General features: G+C 33.0%; 1 protein-coding gene across 4 annotated transcripts; it reads right to left on the bottom strand.

Annotated features, from left to right (window-relative positions):
* Positions 1-321: 321 nt before the first annotated feature.
* On the bottom strand, positions 322-22,024 carry LOC129789616 (uncharacterized). Of its 4 annotated transcripts, XM_055826572.1 has the most exons (10): positions 21,420-21,998; positions 10,169-10,500; positions 9,778-10,098; positions 9,432-9,506; positions 6,046-6,154; positions 5,633-5,892; positions 4,629-4,691; positions 1,997-2,267; positions 976-1,472; positions 322-757 (listed from the first exon to the last, which is right to left on the bottom strand). In XM_055826572.1, exons 2-10 carry the CDS (start codon positions 10,452-10,454, stop codon positions 639-641), a joined length of 2,001 nt encoding a protein of 666 aa, XP_055682547.1. In that variant the 5' UTR covers positions 10,455-10,500; positions 21,420-21,998; the 3' UTR covers positions 322-638. The 4 variants fall into 4 exon arrangements, with proteins under 4 accessions (XP_055682547.1, XP_055682549.1, XP_055682548.1 ...); XM_055826574.1 differs by lacking the exon at positions 9,432-9,506 and having other exon boundaries at positions 21,420-22,024; XM_055826573.1 differs by lacking the exon at positions 4,629-4,691 and having other exon boundaries at positions 21,420-22,022.
* Between the last annotated feature and the right edge of the window lie 314 nt (positions 22,025-22,338).

Genomic DNA, 22,338 nt, shown 5'->3' with positions numbered 1-22,338 from the left:
AAGTTTTGTCCAGCAGAGCAATAAAATACTTGATCCTTTGCTTACAAAATCGAATAAGAATATTTAATTGTGGCACCAAACATGTTTCAGAATAAAACTACTATTAAATAAATTTTATCCAAATACAATATCAGGGATATTTCCACGACAGGTGGTTCCCCAGAAAACTAGGCACCGCGAAGCCTAACAAATGCAGGGGCATTTAAACAAAACGACCAGCTGATTGAATTTTCTTGAAAATTTTCCGAAAATTCTCCCAAAAAAATCAATCAAGAAAATCACAATTCTTACCTAAAAAAATCATAAAGAAAAAGAAAAAACTTTTTTAAGTAGCAACACTTTTTTTATTTCAAATTCCATTGAATTCAATTTGATTGCAAAAATTTTGTATGTGTGGGGGTGGATTATAAATTCAGGACAGGGAAGAGGGATGGTGTGGCGAGGAAGCCCTTTTAAATACACCTCTCAATAGCAAAATAAATATTTCAGGTGACTACAACAAGTGAAACTTAAAAAAAAATAGCACAAAAGTACAAACATTCTTCTTGGTCGCTCTTTTGGTACTCTCTCCAAGTCACCTCCCAGAATTACCAGGAGGTGTACTTATGCAGTCGCAAAAATCACCCTCTGAGACATCCTTAAACATTCGTAGGGGCATCCATGGCACAAATGATGCTCTTCATGACAGCTGCAGCAGCCAGTGATGCATAGTTTTGCCACTTTTTGGTCGTTGTGCCATCTTTGTAGTCCGATATTCCTATAAATTTTATTTTAATATATTAAAATTAATTTGGATATCGATCTTACAAGAAAAATCATTGGGCGATTTTTTTGTTAGTCTAAAGAAAAAAAATAATCTGTTTAAAATTTCTTTTTAATTTATGTAAATAAAAAATTAAACAAAATATTAGAATTTAAAATATTCAAAAAATCATTTTTTTTAAATGAAATAAAATAAAGGAATAAATTCCCCACCTTTGACGAGGATGAAACTGTCACGGCAATTGCCAATAATGCTGTCCAGTACGGAGCTCATCTCGATATCCGTGGCAAGAAGCCCAAAAGTTTTGGAGAATTCTGTGCGCAGTGTGTCTGATTTAATGTGATCACTACCCGAACCAATGGGTCCCAAATGGACACGTGTGAGTGGCCCCCCAGCATCTGTAGCATCCTCTTGTGCGTCCTGTGGTGCTTGCTGCGGATGCGCCACCTCAATTACATCACGATTGCCGATGTTCATGTAGAGCTTGTCGGTGTTTGCGGCGGGACGGGTGAAGTCGTTAATGGTGCGCTCCTGGAGGTGCTTAAGGCCATCCTTTAGGTAATTTTCCCATGGTTTCTTCACATGCTGCATCTGCAGGTACTTGGCAATCTGCTGCAGACACGGATTAACTGGAAAGTACGTTTTCACCTCACGGCCGCGACTGTTGTACACATATACGAATTGATCGTCCCCCCAGGGATTCGAGTGACTGCAATGGGAAAAAGACAGATGGCTAAATCACATGGAGTTCGTGTACTACGTATTACAATATATGTAGTTACGGTGACACAAATCATGTCACAAAATAATAATATCAATTGCTAAATTTATTGGGCAATTGCCTACCAAATTGACAAGAAATTATTTCACTGAATCAAAGACTCATTTTAGGAGAAGTTTTTATTAGGTATACCCAAAATATTATTAGTTCAAATTAATTTCTTTCAAACTATGCCGCCAAGTCATTTATGAATGAAGAATACGACGAACCAATTAAACAAGAAATATTTCATATGTCAGTAATTTCGAAATATGTATTTAATTTTAAATCCTGCGGTGAAAAGGAAATTTATCGGGGTGATTGGCATAAAATAAAACTCATCCATCTTATAGAAGATTAACAGCCTTATCACATTCACACTTCCCACAAAATTAATGGAGGGAGGAAAATGAAAGATGATTCAGTTCAAACGAGCTGTATGTAATTATTGTATTATGAGAATTTCAACTTACCCATTCTCCAGCACGGAATTCCTTTTGATGTCTGGATGTGAGATGACAACATCCCCGAGGCGCACGTGTTTTCTGTAGTCCGTGTAGTGTGGTACACCACCGGCCACTCCTACGATAAAGACGTAGTCCACTTTCTGGAATGTGCCCAAGAGACGCGTCGTGGTGTTACCAGTGGCCGTCATAGCTTCCCTGCTACTTCCCACGCTGGGTAGCTTTGTGCTTACAATCCTGTGAGCCCCAATATTACCCAAGGTGTACACATTCGATTCACCTGTGGATGTGAATCACAAGAAACATTGGGATAACCCCTTAAATGGTACTAATAATAAATTTAATTTAATCCCCCACACCACCACAACTTAAGAGCTTTGATCAGGACCACACCAAGGGATGATTTTCTATTTATTATGCATAATGCCAGCTATACCAACACAATTTTGCATCACACTGCCATATTTACTTTAAATTAAGTGTGGAATTTTCATGAAGAGCCCCCCATGATAAATTATATTATTCGTCGCTATTATGGGCGTGTTGTAAATTAATCCCTTTGATGTGCGAAATATTTTGGGAATTTCGGATAAACAAAAATTGTGATTTTTGTGCAAATACGGATTTAGTGTGGACATATAATATAATTTTATTTACAAAATATATTAGATAGTATGAATATTGAATAATGAGGTTACTGTGGAATTTCAGCTAATTAATATTTTGGAGTAATATGTTCCACCTAAAAGTTATTAATAAAATAAATTCAAACTATTGTGTTATAAACACACACATTCTTGTATTTTTATAACTTATTTTAAACATTAGGTATAACCACAATAGTTAATCCCAGGGAGAGTATTTAGGTGTCATAAACACATTGAAATTCAAATCTTATACGTTAAAAAAGAAACATCAAGCGCTAGAGAATAAACGTCAAAAATTATAAAAGGAACGTTAAACGTTACAAAAAGGACGTCGAACGTTAGAAAAATGACTTTGAACGTTAAAAAAGAAAAGTCAAACATTAGAAAGAAATTCACAAATTGTTAAACGGTGCAGAACGTTTTTTTTAGAATTTTTTTATCCATCGTAGAATTTTCCTTACAATACAAAAATCTTTTATCACTTCGTAGTATAAACTTCTGACTATCCCTCTGTCTAGTTCGAAATTGAAGGTGGATTAATTATGAAAATCTCAAAAATCAATCAATTAACAACTTTTTATACAAATTACTAAGACAATACACTTTAATAAAATTTCCATCAATAACGAGAGAGGCAGAACATAAATCTGCACAAAATACTGACAACATGCAATACAATAATTTTACTTAATATCATGAAAGACCGCGTATATTATCTCGTAGGAAGAGCAATTGAATGTGTGTGTCTCAAATAAATTGACTCAAATCAATGGGGATCCATCCCGAAGGATGAGGCAATGCCCAAACATTTACGATCCCCATAATGTTCTGTAATTAAATTAAACGATGGAGTCACACTTTGGGAGTATTACATATCACACACTCATACCCGAATGCTCTGATAAAGTGATAAAATGCCATTGAGTTACTAAATGGATTATTCGGAGCATTCAAACGATGACGAAATTGAGTGGAAATAATTTATTGTTTCCATATGCATTCCTTCAGCAATACAGGATTTCCAGAAGGGATCGTATATCCCTAAATCAAAATAGAATTTATATATTTATGAAAATTATGAATTTATGAAAAGCATAAAAAAACAGTTGATATAAAATGGCCATTATATCTTATTTTATCAAAAATTATATCAAAATAAAACCATTGATTTTCAATTTTTGGTGAAAAATAAGTTTTTCTGATTCTTTTTAACTGTAGTCAATTTGTCCTAGTATAGCATTGCAAATATCTGCGTCAAACAGGGGCGTTTTGTACGACAGACAAATCGATAAGTTATCATGTATAACGCGGAAATTATTACGAATATTGAATGCTATCACGAAAATCTCTCAAAATAGAATCAAATAGATTTTCCGGGTTCTATCGCAGCACAGAAAAAATTGATAAAACATTAAGTTTTTGCTCCATTATATCAATTTTATGATACATTGAGAAAATAAATGGTGTGGGAGAAAAATTTGATTAAACTTCTGAAAGGAAAATTTTATATTATTAAGCAATCAAATATTTAATTAAATTTAAAACTATATGTAAAAAAATAAAATGTTATAATCCTTCAATTAATTTTGATTAAATAAAACAAACATAATTGATGAAATAAAATGCAATGCAGCATAAAATATAATGTACACGCAATATGCAAATTTTTCATATTTTTTAACCTATTTAAAACGCAACATGTAATACAGCTCATAGAATTTTTAATAAAAGATAAATTAAAGCCCCAAATGTGCCGAAAATTGTGGAATTGCAGACAATTTAACTGCAATTTAACTCTTAATATGCCTTTGTGAAATCCAGATAGAACATAATGCCAAGAACAACACCAGAGGCTAAAGTTTGCACTAATAGCAATAAATTTTAATTTAACAAAGCAACAGAGATGTTTGGAAAAAGTGGGTGATAGAGAAAGAATAAGAGAGAATATTGTGTCTATTAAAAATTTCTTTTTTTTTTCTACAAAATTTCCTTACCAAATCTCTTCTTTTTTTGCCTCCTCCTCTCTAACCCATTTACATCTTTTTCTGCTGATGTTCCTACATTATGTAGTTTTTTTTACCGCAACATCATTTTTTTTATTCCATCGCGAGAAAGATTTTTTTTTGTGTTTTAGCGGATAGCAATGCCCAAATTGCCCAATTTTCGCATCCGAAGCCAAACCCACAACATCGATTTGTTGCCATCGTTTTCACAGCAAACACAGCGTACAATTTTTGGCCAGAAATTATTTTGAAAACATGCCACATAATCCATACAGCAATTAATTTGGCACCAGAATATTTGCATTGAGCAATTAGAAAGAAAAAAATACACAAAAAATACTTCTTTAGTTCATGCTGTTAATACTTAGGGAGGGGAGGGTTAAGAATTTTAAGGTTTCTTCAATAAATACTACATACTTTGAAAGTTTGAATTCAAGAAATATTTAATATTATTTTAAAAAAAAAGTCTCTGCAAACATTATACGGGTGGTTCAAGATTATTTGTATTTTTTAAAGACAATTTGAGTTAAAAAACGAAATTTTAAAGTTATTTTACAAATTAATATTGTAAAATGATGCAAAATATATTGAAAATTTATAGCTTATTTTATCTAAACATCTGCATAGCCTATTATTTATTTAATGAGCTTATCCAGTATATATTGATATTCGCCTCATTTAACTGCGTTCACCACCCCTTTCTCAATATGAAACAATATCGCTGTCTAAGAGAGTCTCATATATTCAAATAATAAATATTTTGAAAGATCTTTTGTTGTCTACCCAAGCAAACTTTTAAAAGAAAGAAAAATAACAAAAAATGTCTTTCTGTCCAAGAGAGGAACAACATTTTGATGGTATCACTTGAAGAAAATTGCATTTCTCCTACCATGCTCAGCCATATATAAAATATTTACGTTTGCAGAGAAATAGGGAGATAAAGTGGCATGAGAATCCCACTGGGGGGCATGGAGAAAATTGAAAAATATCCTTACCCACTGTTGTATAGCGCACAAACGTCTCTTTATTCTCCAACATAGCATCAACGGCCAATTTCTCACAGTACTGAGCTGTGATTATGGCGATTGTTGGTTGCTTATTTGAAGCAATCGTCGGCATTTGCTTCACCACCTTAATATCTTTGTCCTCATGGTGGATTCGTGTATAGGAATTGTATTCCATAGCCTTGACGAGACCACGATTTTGTAGGGATGTGAGCACTTGTTGAACTTCCTCCTCACTCCATCCATTGTCCCTGTGAATGATTTTCGTGAAAATTAGCACACATCACCTATTCCTCCGTGCATTTTGTCCCTTGATATTTCGCTCATTAACTTTCCATGTAGTATTCCACGCGTGAAAATTTTGCGAAATAATATGTGTGTGTATGTGTTGAACACGCCCTTACCTTGCTAAATCCTCCGGAGTTATTGGATTAGGGTACGCCTGTTCAATGAGCTCAAGAACTTTCTCTGGCGTCAGCGGAATCACTTCAAATTGGGTGTCTTCAATTGACACTATAAAAGAAAGAAACGAAGAAAAAATGAGATATTTTCACATTAAAAATCATTGAGCAATGTACAATTTGCATAATGCTTTAAGTTGCATTTTATCACAACACTGGGTATTCAGTCAAGGGGTTAAATGCATTCAAACTTTGTTTTTTTTAGCATTATTCAAGCGAAATATTCACAAATGAAACTTTGTGTGAAAAATAGTCAAAGTTTTGTGAAGAATTTGGTTGTCTCTTTGGCTTGAAGGCTGAAGAAGAAAAGAAAGGTCATGACATCCGGATCAACATGGTGGGCCAACTTTTTCATGAACATAGAAGAATAATCTTTGATTCAATGAATTTATGTTCCTTTTCAGAACCTTTCTGTGAACAAAACTTTCTGAATACAAAGTAACATCAAGAATGGATTCGAGTTCAATGGAAAAAGTTTATTTAATTCGATTTGATTAATTATATTCCAACTCTTTCAGTGACAAAAACGGTTACTTTTTTTAAAAAATAAATAATGAAAGACATTGAAAAGTTTCACTGAAAGCTTTTATTTACATTATATGATTTTTCTATGAATTGAAAACACAAATATTTTTATAATTCCTTTGAAAATGTCAAAAAAGTTTATAAAAGCAATTAAATAGAAATGCTGCTGTATATTTAAGCCATAAAATAATTGATTTTTTAAATATTTATTTATTTTCCATTTCAAAATGTCTCTTTTTCCATGGAAATTCAAATGTATGTGGAGGACTTCTTTTCATTCGATCATCCCCTCCTCTCTAACCCCTTGAACCCCCTTCGCGCTATGGTATTGCTTTTGTACTCCCAGAGCCAATTTTAGGAGCCAGGCATTGAAAAGAAAATAAAAGATAGGATGGAATTGAAAAAGCTTCCCCTCTTCTAAACAATGAGAGGTATTATATACTTTTAATTTTCTCCACGAGAACACTCAACGCATTCAAGTAAGAAATGAAAAATAAATGAAAATACCTGAAAATGAATTTTTATGTAAATCCACGAGGGAAAAATCAATAAAATGATGAATTTGCTTGTCTGCTTGATTTAATTAGTGGCAAATTTTTTCTTGCGAAAAAGAGATTTAAAAAATACATCTCAATCATTTTAGTGAGCTTTTTTGATTAACTCACAACGTTGGGGAAAAAATAAACATGACAACAGTTACATGGTGGACAAACATTTGGAAAAAAAGGGAATTATTAAGATAAATGTGAAAATAAGTGATGTAGTGAGAAAATAAATTTTCTCACTTGGGAGTTTTTGCATCCTATCGCATGTTTCTCATCTGGATAGTGAAAAATAACGTCATGAGAATGTTGTGAATCTGCAAATAGTTGCATTGTGACACGGAGTGAATAAAAGTTCATGAGAAAAGCTCATTTAAATCCATTTTTCTTATTCTTTCTGTTGAAAAATACATTTTTTTAACATTATAAATTCCCGCCATTTTCACCGATTAAATAATAAAGAAGAAAAAGGTCCTGTCCACCCTGACAGATTTCTTCCTTCGCAATTGTTTTCATTAAATTCTTTATGTAATTTCCGGAGATGATTTGTGGATGTGCTCATTGTGAAAAAAAAATTAATCACAAAAACTTCCAACATTAACTTCTTTAATTTAAAAATCCGAACATTGATTGAGTTTCTTTTGCAGCAAGACAAAAAATTCAAATTAATGATCCTGTATCTCACAAAATAATTTATGATTGTCACTTTGTTCCTCTCTGTATTCCCGCACGAAATCACAACACTTTTTCCCCCCAAAAAGCATTACATCTTCACCACACAATCAATTTGCACCGTGAGAGCTACCCATTCAAGTGGAAAATTGCAGAATTTCTTTTGGTAAGCGTCAGCATTTGGAGTTTTTTTTCTCCTTTGCCTTTCCCGTGTCATGATAGATATCTTTAAGGAAGTTTCGAAATGGAGGACCAAGGAATTTCCATATATGATGGCAAATATGTATTGCAATTACATTTTCTTTTTACATTCCACGACATTTTTTTGGCATCTCTGTGGGTCACGAATTCCGTGAATTTCTAGTATGAAGCATAAAAATTTTCCCATATGGGATTGAGGGTGAAAATTTCACTTTTATTTCTGTGTTTGTGTGTCACCAGAGCGACGGGGTTGTGCTTGTTTAATAACAAATTGATTTCGTCAAATCAATAAATTCACCATGAAGAATACAAAATAGCTTCATTTTGAGCTTTCCTTCTTGCTCTTTTTGCGACTACTGAACCCCCGCTATTACAATGCTGTGAATGTCATGGCATAGCGTCCCGAAATGCCGCAAGATAGTAAAAAAAATCAAATAAAATTTTTTATGTAAATATTTATGGAAAAGGAAAAGAAAAAACTTTGAAAACTGCTGTGAATATAAAAAAAAAAATGAAATTACAAATACGCAATGTTAAAATAATATTATTAGGGGATAAAAAAACAACACAACATAGAGTGCATAAAAAACATAATGAATAAACGGACAAAATGATTTGGATATTACCACAGAAAAAGAAAATTCCATTATATACAAGAAAATTGGATTATTCCACAAGAAAAGCATAATAATGTTTGGACAATTAGTATACTGATTTAAATATATATTTCCGTTTATAATTTTCATTTTCATTTTAATTTATAATTTAAAATGTAATTTTTAATTAATTCATTCATGACCTTTTTAATACCCAATTTATAAAATCACAGAGATTAATTATTCAAATTTTAAATAAAAATAAACCATTAATTTCAAAGAGGAATAAATCTCTTTGGATGTTTTTTTTTTTACATTCAATAAATTCATTAAAAAAGACAGAACTAATTGACAGCTGTTTGACAATTTTTATTGTTTTTGACGGTTTAATAAAATAATGGAATTTTATAAATTTTAACGAAAAGAAGGCATAATAAAAAAAAATTATTCTCAATATTTGACCAAATATCAAGTACATATATAACATACTTTTCCATTTCCTTTTCTTTTCAAATTATCATAAAAATGCAAAAGAAATCCTTGATCTTGCAAAAAAGATAACTTATAAATGTGAGGAAAAATGTAAATTTATGCCAAATTAATTAGAAATATTTTCCCATTCTGTGATAAACCCAATTTGCGGAGGACTTTTAGATTAAAAAAAAACGACAAAAATAGATATATAGATATTTTGTGTTGTTTTATTAATGCGCATTGGTTTTCCATATTCACACACTTTATTATTTATTGCTGTTATTGTACATATCGAGCCAAAACTTCTTCATCAATTCACCTGCACTCGATGATAAGCGGCTGTGCAATTTTCTATTGCAGTCACCATAGCAAAATATCAAATAACCCGGTCGCGCTAACAAAACGTGATAATAGAAGATTAATTTTGTAATATCATAATATAAGTCTAGGAGGTATAATATTGAGGATTTCCTGTTGGAGATTTATTTTACGGGTAAAAATATGTATGGGAAAGAAAATTGAGCAGGTGGAAAATTTATTTACCCCAATCATCGAGTGTTGAGATTGAGGTGCTTTCCACACGAATATACATCAATGTCTTCATGAAAAATGCATTTGCCTGATGGGGAAAAAATAAATGATATAGTGAATGGGAAGAAACTTACGTGGCCTAGATGGTGGTGCGGACGTTGTCTCGAGAATTCGCAACTCCACTTCGAGGGCCTGTATGTCGTCATACCCCTTTTGCATTTGCTTCATGATTTTCTTAATGAAGCCCACGTAGTCTCGTGGAAATTCTTTGGGTGTCACGAGTTCCCGGAAGAAATCTTGGGCTACCTGTGCTTGTCTCTCAACATCACTGATCCACTCACGGAACCAGAAACGTAGGGTACGTGATTCCTGGGAGTGTTGTCCTGTGTTGGCGCTGACTAGAAAAACTCGAAATTCAAGGCAGAGCTGGGCGGGAACAATCTGTGATTTTTGATCTAGAAATCCAAGAGAGAAAACTTCCGTAAAGTCACCTTGAATTCCATGTCCCTTTATAGAAAATCTCACCTTTAATGGCATCTTTATTTATGATGATCCCCTTGTGATCACCCCCCGCCACATGGACACGCTCGCTGATTTCCTCAACCAACTTCCTCTCAATGAGAATTACTGTGGAGTTACTGGTCTTACCCTTTGGCGTCATCACTACTTGCTCCTGCCTTGCTGGTGGATGGTTGTCTGTGGCACCGTTTGCCTGATGCTCCTCACTGTGCTGGTGGCTCACCACTGAATCACCCCCTTTGTGATTCGATGGCTTTGGCGGTGGCGGTGGTGGAACTTTTGGGGTCGACATTGTATCCTCTCTTTCTTGCACGTTACTTCAACCCCCAATAGCCACTCTGCAAAAAAACGAGAGGGAAAATGAAAAATTGCTTAGTTTGTTTACACTGACAACCATCCGGTGATGGGTATCAAGAAGCTCCCTTTATAATAATTTTTCCCTGGGTCTCTGTAGCAGTCACGATATTGTTTCTTAACCAACGCAGATATATTGCGGTATGTTTTACAACAAAACAAAAAATAAAACAAAAATATTTCCCAAAGGAAGTCAAATACCTATGGGTACATAATTTAGTTCAGTGAAATGTTATCTATAAAATAGTTTCGTGGAAATTTTACTTATTGAATTCTAAACGGAAAGACGTTTAAATTGAAAATTCGTGTTTTGAGATTTAAAGAAAAATAAATAATTAGGAGGTTCATTTATTCAGATCAATTGTGAACAACTTTTCAAACAGATTAACTTTATGTAAAGTCTCCCCTATAAAAGAAAGTCAAGTTTTTCATGAAAAAAGAATAAAAGTACCTTTACGTTACAAAGCGTACCAACGCTTTTGTGGTATAAAGGCTATATGAAGTAAAAGGGCTTTTTCATATTACAATAGTAAGATTTATAAGCTCTCCGATGCTTCTTCTTCTTCAGATAGTCCTTGAATAAATTTATAGAAAAAAGTAAAGAAGAGTCGGAAAGGAATATCTCAGATAAAGACTGCAATAATTCATATAGAAAAGATTTATTATAACACAAAGATGCAGTTTCCTGCCAGAAATAGGATGAAAACTTTTGCGGAAACACATAACTTTGTTTTACAAAGAACTTTCATTGGTTTTGAGTTGGAAAAAAAACCTTGTCCATTCTGTAAAATTATTATTTTAATTGATGCTACACTTAATTAAAGCAGGTTATTTAAAAAAAAATGAAAGACATTTTTTTTGCACTTCAAGAAGTAGTTCCGAATATTGATGCACTTTTAATTACTCTTTTCAGCGAAAGCCAAGTAAAAATTAGGATTTCTTTCATAATTCATCCTAACTCCGCATGATAAAAGAGGGTAGAATAGTGAAATTTAATTAAAATTAACCAAAAGTGATAAAGTTTGATGATTTTTTTCCGTCTACTCTCTCAAGAGTCAAGGAGTTGAAATTAAGTTTTGGTGCGAGATATATCGCAACTTTTCTTCTTCAATGCATGAAATTATTTTTCCAACCAGAATCCTCCCTGAGGAAATGAACGAACCCACTACATTGTGGGGTTCGAGTGAAAAATGAAGAGTGGATTTTCGTAATCTCTTCTCAAATGCACATCACGAACTATGCAATTTTCCCTCGTGGTTTTTCCATATGATTTTTGATATGTTGAACAGGGAGTGAAGAGATAGTAATTGCACTATTGTGGTTACTATAAAGTATGCCAAGAGAGTATGATAAATTTCTCAAATTTCCAATTTCTCTTTAAAACCCCATGACTTTCCCTTCTCAATATTTTTTTCATAACTATAATTTACCATAGAATTTTCTCTTAAGCCTTCGACCCAGATAGGGATCTTCTTCAGGGGCTTCAGTATGCAAATAGATAAATGTTTTTTACTTGCATAGGTAAATTAAAAAGTTTCATTATTCAGAGACTTTATGAATTTAAGTTATAATTTTCATTTCAAAACTAAAATAAAGTTGCTTATGCAATAAGCTTCAAATCATACCCTCCTCTATATACAAAACATTTTCGTTCATATCTCCATCGTAAATTTGATGAGAACATTTAGAAAAAAATCAAATTTACCCCTATAAGTCTATTATTGCCATTTAAACTTCTCCCAACGAAAAAAGTTACGGGGAAAACGATGAAAAATCAATAGTTTCATGTACCAAAAATACCAAAGGATTTCCTCTTTGTACTATTATTTCGCCTGAATTTTCTTGGCAATCATTTGGAATGTATTTCGACATCATAGTCATGTTTTCCATTTCATTCACGTGATTATTTTCCAGCTATTTTATGCACATTTTTATTATAGATAAAATTTATCAATATGGGTTAAATGACTAAAAATGTTGTTTCAATATTCACAGTGAAACCATAGGAAAATATTCTATAGATGATTTACGTAGAATCTATCTTTTAGGTTTTATTTTGTCCCCATTTCTCTAAATTCGACGTTTTTTTTTTTTAATTATGTTGTACATATTTCGAGTTAATTTAAAAAAATTGATTCAAATTTTGTGATTCCGTCAATTCAGCAGCAGATCTACCCAATTATAATAATAATAAAAATAACAATTTTAGTTAATTTAATAATTTTAATCACTGATTTGTTCCTACTGTGTTTTGGGGTCCTCCTGTATTAATTATTTTATTTTATTTTTCTTTATTTTAATATTTTCCTGATTATTTTAATAGTTAAAAAAGTTAAAAAAAAAAACAATGATATTCTGTTTTACCAAAATAAAAATTAATATAAATAAATTAAAGTTTTATATAGAGGAGTAATCAGTTATATTTTAAATTAAAAAGTTAGGTACACAAATATTCATTTTTTAGTTAACAGCACGAACATCTCGATGAAATAGGTAGACCTATTCTAATCTATTTTGTCCCTTAAATACCACAAATAACATTTTCTCATCCCCTAAATAAAATAATAAATAGCGGCATAATTAAGTAAATCCTTACGGCTTCATCCATAAAATTGAGGTCAAGCAAAATCTCACATCGCATTCTTCATCAACACTGACCTTTAGGGTAGGTGTGGAAAATGTTCCTTCACCTGGCTAAATGACACGATTTTGTCATTTCCAGAAGACACCACCAGAACGTTCCATTTTTCTTTGTATATATACACCAGCAAGGAAACAAATTGTCGTCATTTCTCTTTATTTATCTGCCGTGTAAATAAATACTAAAAGTACAATGTGAAATCTCATTTGGACGTCCCTTCCTTCATCTGACACTTCTTCAATGGAAAATCGTGTGCAAAAAATGAAGAAATAAAAAGCATCTAACAATGGCAGACAATTGTTCTCTGTGCGCCCAATTCAAATCACTTGGGAAATCAAGCCACAATTAATCCACAGGAGTGGTGTTAATTATTTCTCTCAATGTCCTTCCATACGTTTTGTCACCTCAAACCATTATACCCATCAACTGAAATACATAATTTCATTCATCACATCATTTCTGCGAATTTTTCATCACATAGAACTTTTCCAATGTACATCAGCTCATTTTCATAGCAATTTTAATTAAAGCCATGAATTTTTTTACGATGATATAATAATCCTATTTCTGTCTCAAATAACAAAAAGTCGCAAAGTGCCATTGCGAAAAAAGATACACCAAACGGTGGGAGAGAAGAAAATGTTACAGTCGTTGATCTTTCAATTAGATACTTCCTGTGTTGGAAAAATAATACACACACAACACAACCTTCTTAATTCAATTAAGTAATTTGTATCGCATTTCACGCATCACTGAGCCCTCGAATGGAACTTTCGCAAATCTACATTGAAAACCCATAAATATAAAAGGTCTCCCTCTCTTTTTCACCCGCCCGGTATACGCGATTTTAAACATCAATGGATTAATGTTTGACAAAAGATTCAAAAAGCCTCTACATTGGAGATTTTCTCATGCACAGAGAAAGAATCTAAAGCATTGCTATTTTAATTAGACGAATTTTATTGCTACTCGAAACTTTCTTTGCCATTTCTTAGTAACGCTTCGATATTTCTCAAAAGATTTTTCCGCATCAGTGATAAAGCGGCACAGGAACACTCTCGTTTAAAAATTAAGTAGAAAGTAAAAGCCACTTTGCTTTGGGAAATTCAATTATTTGATCAAAAATGGTAAAGTAGGTAAAAGACATTTTGATGAAAAGGATTTTCCCAAATTAATAAATATAAAGGAATAATTGAGAAGTTATGGAATAATTGATAATGGCTTTGAAAGATAAATCTAACAAAGGGTTGAAAAGACAATAAATATTTTTTAAAGCAATAATTAAAGAACATTTTGAGGAAAAAAAATCCTAATTCATCCAATTTACTGAATATTCTTTAAAATAACATTTTATGATGAAGTATTTGATCTAAAACCAATTCTAATTAATAAAACAAATATAAATTGCAATTACCTAAATACAATTTATTTCGTTAAACGTATTCTGATTTACATAACGAAAAGTCATTCAGAAGCTTTAGAGAACCCAATGAAAATTTAATGGGTATTCTTGTCACTGATATTTGGACATAGCAACATGATAACTCGCTGGCTTTTATTGTTTATTGAGCAATGAAATCATTTTTTATTTACTTCAAATTTTATATAAACAAAAAAATAACCTTGTTTGATGATATTTCTGAAAATCAGCCATAGAGAAAAACCAGAAAACATGGAGAAAAAAGTTTAAATGCTCCACTTAAAATACCGAATTAGAGAAAAAGCTTCATGATTTCTTGAATATCTACTTCAAGAGTATTTTATCGATTATTACTAAAGGAGCTTCTCATCTCACAACTCTTCCTTAATCTCTCGGAATCATTATTTATTATTCACATAAATTTTATCCTGCAGTACACCCACCCCCCTCGGTAGAGTACATAAACAATCCGTCTGGCTTTTGACCTCCTCTCTCATCACCTCGCCCACCGAGAGTAATTTCACTCTCGCCTGAGAAAAGTTTCTAATATGTGATGAAAAACCATAGCCACAATATTTACTAACATGTGTGAGGTCATAAAGAGTCGGTCGAGCACAAATTCACAAAATTAAACAAGGTAGTTCAGACTCTTGTTAAAGCATTTCTTTGGCAAAATAAGTTTGTTTTTGCCTACAAAACTAGGTTCTAGTATTCCTGCTCTAATATCTAATCATCAAACTTCGATAATTGTTTTGACCCACAAATCTAAAGATATTTAAGAAGACATGTAAAGAAGCTTTTTAAAGTTGCCTCGTTTTCTTTTGATTTTTTTAATAATATAAAAATATGTATTTAATTTGGCATGTAAACAATATTCTGTGTGTCTCAACCATCTTGCTCGGTATATGCGATTTTTTCTCACAAAGAGCACATTGATATTTAAATTGCCCAGATAACCTTGTGATACTTTATATTGTTGAGTGCGCAAGATAAAAGCCACAGCTTGTATTTTGTTGTGAATCAATCAGCTTCAATTCATTTTCTGGGCTTCTCTGCGTCTTCCAATCTGCGTTAAAATGAAGACATACCCGCGAAAATGTGTGGTTTCTGTTAAAAAAGAGAAAATGAGAACTCGCAACTCCACAGCAACACACTAAGAAGTGTTTAGTCTAATTGTTCCAACTGACGCTCGTTTAATGACCCTCTGTGACTTGTATACAATATTTTCCCTCCAACAATAATTAGCATAAGAACGTTTTGGTGCCAGAAGCAGCAAAGAAAAAAAAAGATAAATATGACAACAATAAGCGAATGACGTGCTCAACGATTTAACTTCCACCTCCGGATGGACACTGACTCGTTTATTGTTTCCCCTATTTCCTTCCTTCCATCCCAAACACCCTCAACATCTGGTCAGCATGCAGAATAATTTCCATAAAAACAATTCCTATTATTTTGGGGACTAGACCTTGAGTAAGATCATGGAAGCATGAATCATTGGAATTTAATTAAAAATTTCACGACGACACATCTCGAAGGTGAGACCTTCGATGACGCCATTAATAGTGAACGTATATAGTAAAATAATATCGTGACACAAAACATGATTCAAAAAAATACTGAGAATTTGTACAAAATGTACAAAATAGTTAAAGAAACCCAAAACCAAAACACCAACTCAATAGTGAAGCAAAAAAAATTCAAATCAAACGATAAAGTGTTTTTTCTCTTTTCAATTAAATTACCATTTTCAAGCTCAAACTAAATAAGAAATCTTTGCATATTAAATTAAGGAATAAATTTCACTCAATGAAGCTCTGAAGGATTTTTCAATCATATCCAATTTATCAGCAAATTCTCGCTTAATTCAATCAAATACATAGCAACTTATTCTAAAAAGCGAACCCCACATTGGCTTCATAAAATTGAGAGCGATTCAAATTCATCGGCATGTGCCGCATGTGCTATCAAATAGCTTCCTAAAATTAACAATCTCCTGTTTACAGTACATTTTTACAGAGTAAGTATATAGATGAGCCGCGAAGAATGCGAAATTCCGTCATCATCAAACAACAACGTGTACTTGAGGAAAGATGAAGACATTATCTGTGCCGAACTGAGAAAATGAAAGAACAGAGAGGTTTCGTCAAAAATATTTTCAACGTAAAGAAATAAAACCACAAGAAAGCTTTCTATCTCAACCTTAATATCTCGGGTTCTTTATACCAATTAGCTGTTGAAAAACTTCTCTATAAGAAATTTAAGGCTTTTTCGATAATATAAAAATAACTTATTAATATCATTGGCTTTGACGAAATATCAGCGGGAATTTTTCATTCTAATGAGATATGAAACATACCTAATGTTCCTATATTTTTGCCAGTTCTTTCTATTGTTTTTTCAAACTTTAATTTTGTATGAAAGCTTAAAAAAAAGGCTGAATATTTTTCAACCTCTCCGAAAAAAATCATTATGGTTAAGTATGCGAAAAATATTCAGCACTGATTGAAATTGAGGAGTGAAGGCAGATTAGCATGAATTCATTGTTTATTTACCTGTTTTCGCAAAGAACGAAGAACCTCTTTGAAATATATCTCGAATTCATCTTATTTCCACTCATTGAAGCATTACTGTAAGAGTAATTTTGTATTCGGGAAATCTTATGGAAATTTTGTATTTTCTCTCTTTGTACAAATTTAAATAAAATTATTTTCCTTTCACATCAATTGTGCAAAAAATTAATGATTTTGTTAATGTCAAAGAAGGAAATTTTCTGGGGCTTTTTCATGATTCCATATATTTAGGATTAAGTAAGAGTCCCATTATATTCAATGAAAATGAAAAACGAGATTATTTTCAGGCAAGCTCAAAAAAAAATGAAAAAGAAGCACTACGAATTTGCAAAAAAGAATAACTGATAGGTAGAATATTAATTTTTCATGAAATTCATTCTTACAAAAAAAACTACACGGGTCAAAATTATAATTCAATCTTGAGAAGATTAAAATTTTAGAAATTAACCAAAAAAAAGCTTAATAATTCACAAAAGCTAAAACACAACGTGTCGACAGAGGAAATCAAAAGCATATAAAAATGACTTTAAAATTCCCACGCGCATTAATTCCGCAACAACATGAAAAATTTTCCGGAACATAAAGAAAATATTTTTCCATTTAACCCACTCTCTAAAACCAACTAAGCACACGCAGACTAAAGAGAGTTGAGGGAAAAATTCAACGACCTCACAACGAAAGAATTAAAACACGTGAGTGGCGAGAGACGCAAAAAAGTCGTACAGGAAAAGCGGAAAAAATGCAGCCAGTGTGATTTTCACACGAGGTATATATTCCAAAATTAGATGCAGAGAAATATTTTCCATCTTTCTCGCCATTTCAACATGAAAATGTGAGTCATTCGCCCGAACAATCTATTCCGGGGATTTGTGTTGCATCAAATGCATCCTTCTCCCATGAAGACACATTTAATTTATTACAAACGGAGTTGATACAATCAATGTATAAGAGATTGAAGATAAATAGAAAATTGAAAGTTTTTAATGATTAGTGTTATGTTGAAGTCTTAAATAATCGAGAGGCTCTATAAACCGAACATTGAGAGTTCGATCCTCATAATATTGGTATGAAAGTAAATAATAAGAATAGTTAAACTAACTATTTAAATGGCTTTTTAACTGAAAGATTCTCTCATCAATAGAACAAATAGCTTCTGTAAATATCTCCTTTTAATTAAGCGCATCAATTTCGTCTTAATTAATCAATATGTAATTTTAACTTGTAGGTATCAATAGCAAATAGGCTTACAAAATATTTTTCAAGGATGAAACTTAATTTATATTATAAATACTAATTAATTAGTTGGTATACCACAATCGTGGCATACCAAGTATTGTAATCGTCTGAAAAACCGACCACCTCAGATCGGGCTCAAACTTGGTATGAGCACGTTTTAGACATCCCACATTACGAAAATGGTGGTGGAAAATTTTTGATCCGGCCGGCCTGCCGGCCGGCCTTCCGGCCGGCCTTCCGGTGGTCCAAACTTTGCCTTATAACTCGAGAACAGTAACAGATAGAGACTTCCGGTTTGAAATTTTCTATAGAAATGTGGGTGTAAAATTTCATTTTTTCGCATTTTCAAAATCCAAGATGGCCGCCGTCCGCCATTTTGAAATACCGTCAACCACTTCCCTTATAGCTAGAGGTCTGAAATTTTATTATGTTGTAGAGCTCAGTGAGATATTTTCATCAACAATTCATACTTGACAATCGGTCAAGCCGTTTAGCAAATATGGCGGTCTAAAGCAAAAAGTGTTTTTTCGATATATCTCGAGAACGGCTTGACCGATTTTGACCATCTTGGTATCAAATGAAAGGTATTGAGAAGCCCTACAACTGTTTAGAACATTTCAAGTTTCAAAAACATCCGCAAGAGGCGCTAAAAACAAAAACAAAAATTGCCTAACTTTAAGGGGCAATATCTTCGAATTCCGATCATAGATTTCCTTGAATTTTTGATATGTTGTAGCCTGACTCAATATCTTTCACCAGTCCGAAAATGAAGAAAATCTATGACGCCGTTTAGAAGATATGGCCATTTGAAAAATTCTTGTATTTGAAAAGTTCTAAGAGCCATATCTCTTGAACGGCTTGACCGATTTTGCTCATCTTAGTATCAAATTGAAGGTTTTACAAAACTCTACAACTTTCTGGAACATCAGAAACCTCTAGAACCATTCCTTGAGGACAAAAAGTGCAAAATACTGTTTTGGTGAAACAAAAATCCGCCATTTTGTGTTCTGGAGGTGACCTTGAAATGTATCGAAATATATGTTAGATTATAGCTTATTTCAATACCTTTCCAGAACTAGTCAAGAAATTTCTGTAGGTCTATTAGAACTTAAGATATAAGCATTTTAATCTGTCAAATTGCTAAATTTTACAAAAAATCGACCTTGCCTACTAATACTACTCACAAATTAAATTACAACGCATAGACTGACCCATCCGCGTTGTGGTATACCAACTCTAATAACTGGACGCGTTATGATTGACTTTCAATAATGTCGATAAAATTGTTCTGTGTTATTTTTATACAAAATTTCAATTAACTTTTCAAATTGAATTGCCCATATATGCGATAAATGCACTTCATTAATCACACTATTCATCCCACATTGATGCAAAAGCAGTTTATGATACGAACACAATGTTGAACCCAAAACAATCTCGTTAAGCATATCATTGTGCGCACACACTGTATGTGTGTGTATGAATATTTATGCTTTTATTTATGTTTAGCTATCCATAATTGTTCATATTTCATTATTTTTATATATGAGAATTTTGAGTTTTAAAATAAAGTTTGTATTAAAAAAAAAACAAATTAATTCAGTGCATTTTTTATCGGAGAATGCATTGTATGTGCAATAGAATTGATAGCTTAATATGTTATTAATCTCTAAATACATGTACATTGATTTATTCCAATGTACTTAAGTGCATTTGAACGCTATTAATGGGAATCCTCTAAGCTTGTAAAAGCCTGTATATTGATATTAGATCGTACACAATATTAATTAAAGTTTTATCATATAGCTTTGTTTTGTTTTTGATGTTCTTTCTTTTATTTAAATTTTATTAAATGTAAATTAAAAAAAGAATGGAATTTTGTCGTAGTTAAGTGCTTCATGTATTATGTTGTTGACCCACTTCCTGTGACATACATATTACTCTCTTTAATAAAAAAAGATAAATAATAAAATAATTTGATAAAGAAAGCTCAAAGATTTTTTATTCAACTTCCACTCAACACAAAATCATACGACAAAGTGATTCCGTTTTTATGCGATGACTCATACAATTAGCATAATTTGAAAGTAACGCGAATGCATAGAGAAGTTCTTTGAAAAAAAAATCTGCGCACAACTCTGTCCGAAAAATCATTGAATTTAGCTTGAAATTTCCAGTTTGTGCACCAATTTCATCCCTATCTTATCTACACCTAATCCTGCCACGATGCCCCTCCAACTCTGACCGCTGAACGAGAGAAAATTTCTGTTTGTGGTAAAAAAGAGGAGTTTTAGCTATTTCTAGCTGCAAGCAATGTTTGTCTTATCGTGGTTCGATGCGAGTGCCTCATTAGTTGCTGAGAGATACAGATAAATTATCTTGTAAATAAATAAATTCTTTGTTTTTTTTTTTTTAAATTGTCTTTGTTAGAATCTTTGTTTTTTTTATGTTGAATAAAGCAAAAAAGAAATCAGAGAAAATTCAACGAAAAACGTGCTGAAAGTATTGGGTGAAATATTTTAAGTCACAACCAAAAGCAAGCAACAAGTGGATTGATAACACTGCTGTGCTTATCACCGAAGGGAAATTCAGGCGTTATCGCACGAGTGGGTTGCTTTTACACGTCCACTATCATAAAAGAGAGTTCTTTGAGGAATTTTTTGGTGCTTATTTAAATAGTTCCGAGCCTTTCTGAGAATTTATCGATTTACTGGTGGCGTGTTTTTTTTCTTTGCTGGTCGAGGGGACGTCATTGAGCTGAGAAACGTGCGCTCACCATGAGTGACTCATCTCCTCTCAGTGTGAGTGATTTCGGAGGGAAATCCATAAATTCCTCATCCCCCTATCTTTTTGCACTCTCCCTAACGCAGTTTTCTCTGTTTTATTGTTTGCCAACCGAAGGGAAGATTTGGTGGCGTCACAACGACCCTCCCTTGAATATTCCTGCTTCCCTTCTGCACTAGGACGAGGTGCCTACATAGATATTCTTTTTGTGGGGAGAACCGAGTGGAAGAAAGGTGTTCAAAAATTTACCTTCTGGAACGCTGTTTGTTCCTCCTTGTTGGTTTCCACACACCGGAAATCCTCACTTTTTCACTTCACACACAAAACACTCTCCTTCCCTTCGTCTTTCCTGACTCTTTTTCCCTTTTAGTGTAAGGAAAACACAGTGCTACGAAATCCTCTTCCTGTCTTGCTTTCCGGAAGCAACTTCACAAAATACAAACAGAAAAATTATCCAGAGAACGTCCACACTGAATGTGGAATTACGATTGAATCCCCGAAAAGTCGTGGCAATTTCTATAAATAAAATCACACGGAATTATTCAATATAATTTGACCGCGATAACTCGTCGCCTTTTCCTCACGCAAACACAACGTCGAAACTGCGCGAGCTTCGTTTTCTCAACCGCTCGTGGAAGGTTGACGAGTTTGTGCACGAAAAATCTCCCACCAAAACTCCACTCTCTTATCGCCGGACTCCTCTAGCTTCACCGCAGTTTTACTTTATTTATGCACGTGACGTCACCGCGTGATATCATTCGCGAATGCAAAAATTTAATTCAATTTTCTGCACACAACGAAAAATAAACACAGAAATCCCATTGAAGCACTTCTTTCAAATATCTCCAAAAATGTCTGTAGAGAAAATCGGCACTTCTGTGGAATATCGGTGAAAATCTGACTTTGGAACAGCAGCGCCACGAATTATTCTAGACTAGACGAGGAAAAATTATCTTCGCTCTGCGTTTTGTGGTGGTGTGAGTGTGGAACGTGTGGAATTTACACCTACATGCGTATCTTGTGTGGAAAAACATTTAAAAAAAATTTTCCATCGAAAAACTCATTTTTAGGGCTCCAAAAGTTACCGGGAATGCTCAGGGGGGCCCAAAGTACGTTCAGTAAAAATTTGGGGGCGCAATTCGCCGGATTATTTTCCGGAATTTGCACG

The sequence above is a fragment of the Lutzomyia longipalpis genome, chromosome 2 (assembly GCF_024334085.1).
Source record: "Lutzomyia longipalpis isolate SR_M1_2022 chromosome 2, ASM2433408v1".
NCBI lineage: Eukaryota > Metazoa > Arthropoda > Insecta > Diptera > Psychodidae > Lutzomyia > Lutzomyia longipalpis.
Note: the sequence above shows the minus strand (reverse complement) of the source record. Positions and strands in the feature narration are given on the sequence as shown.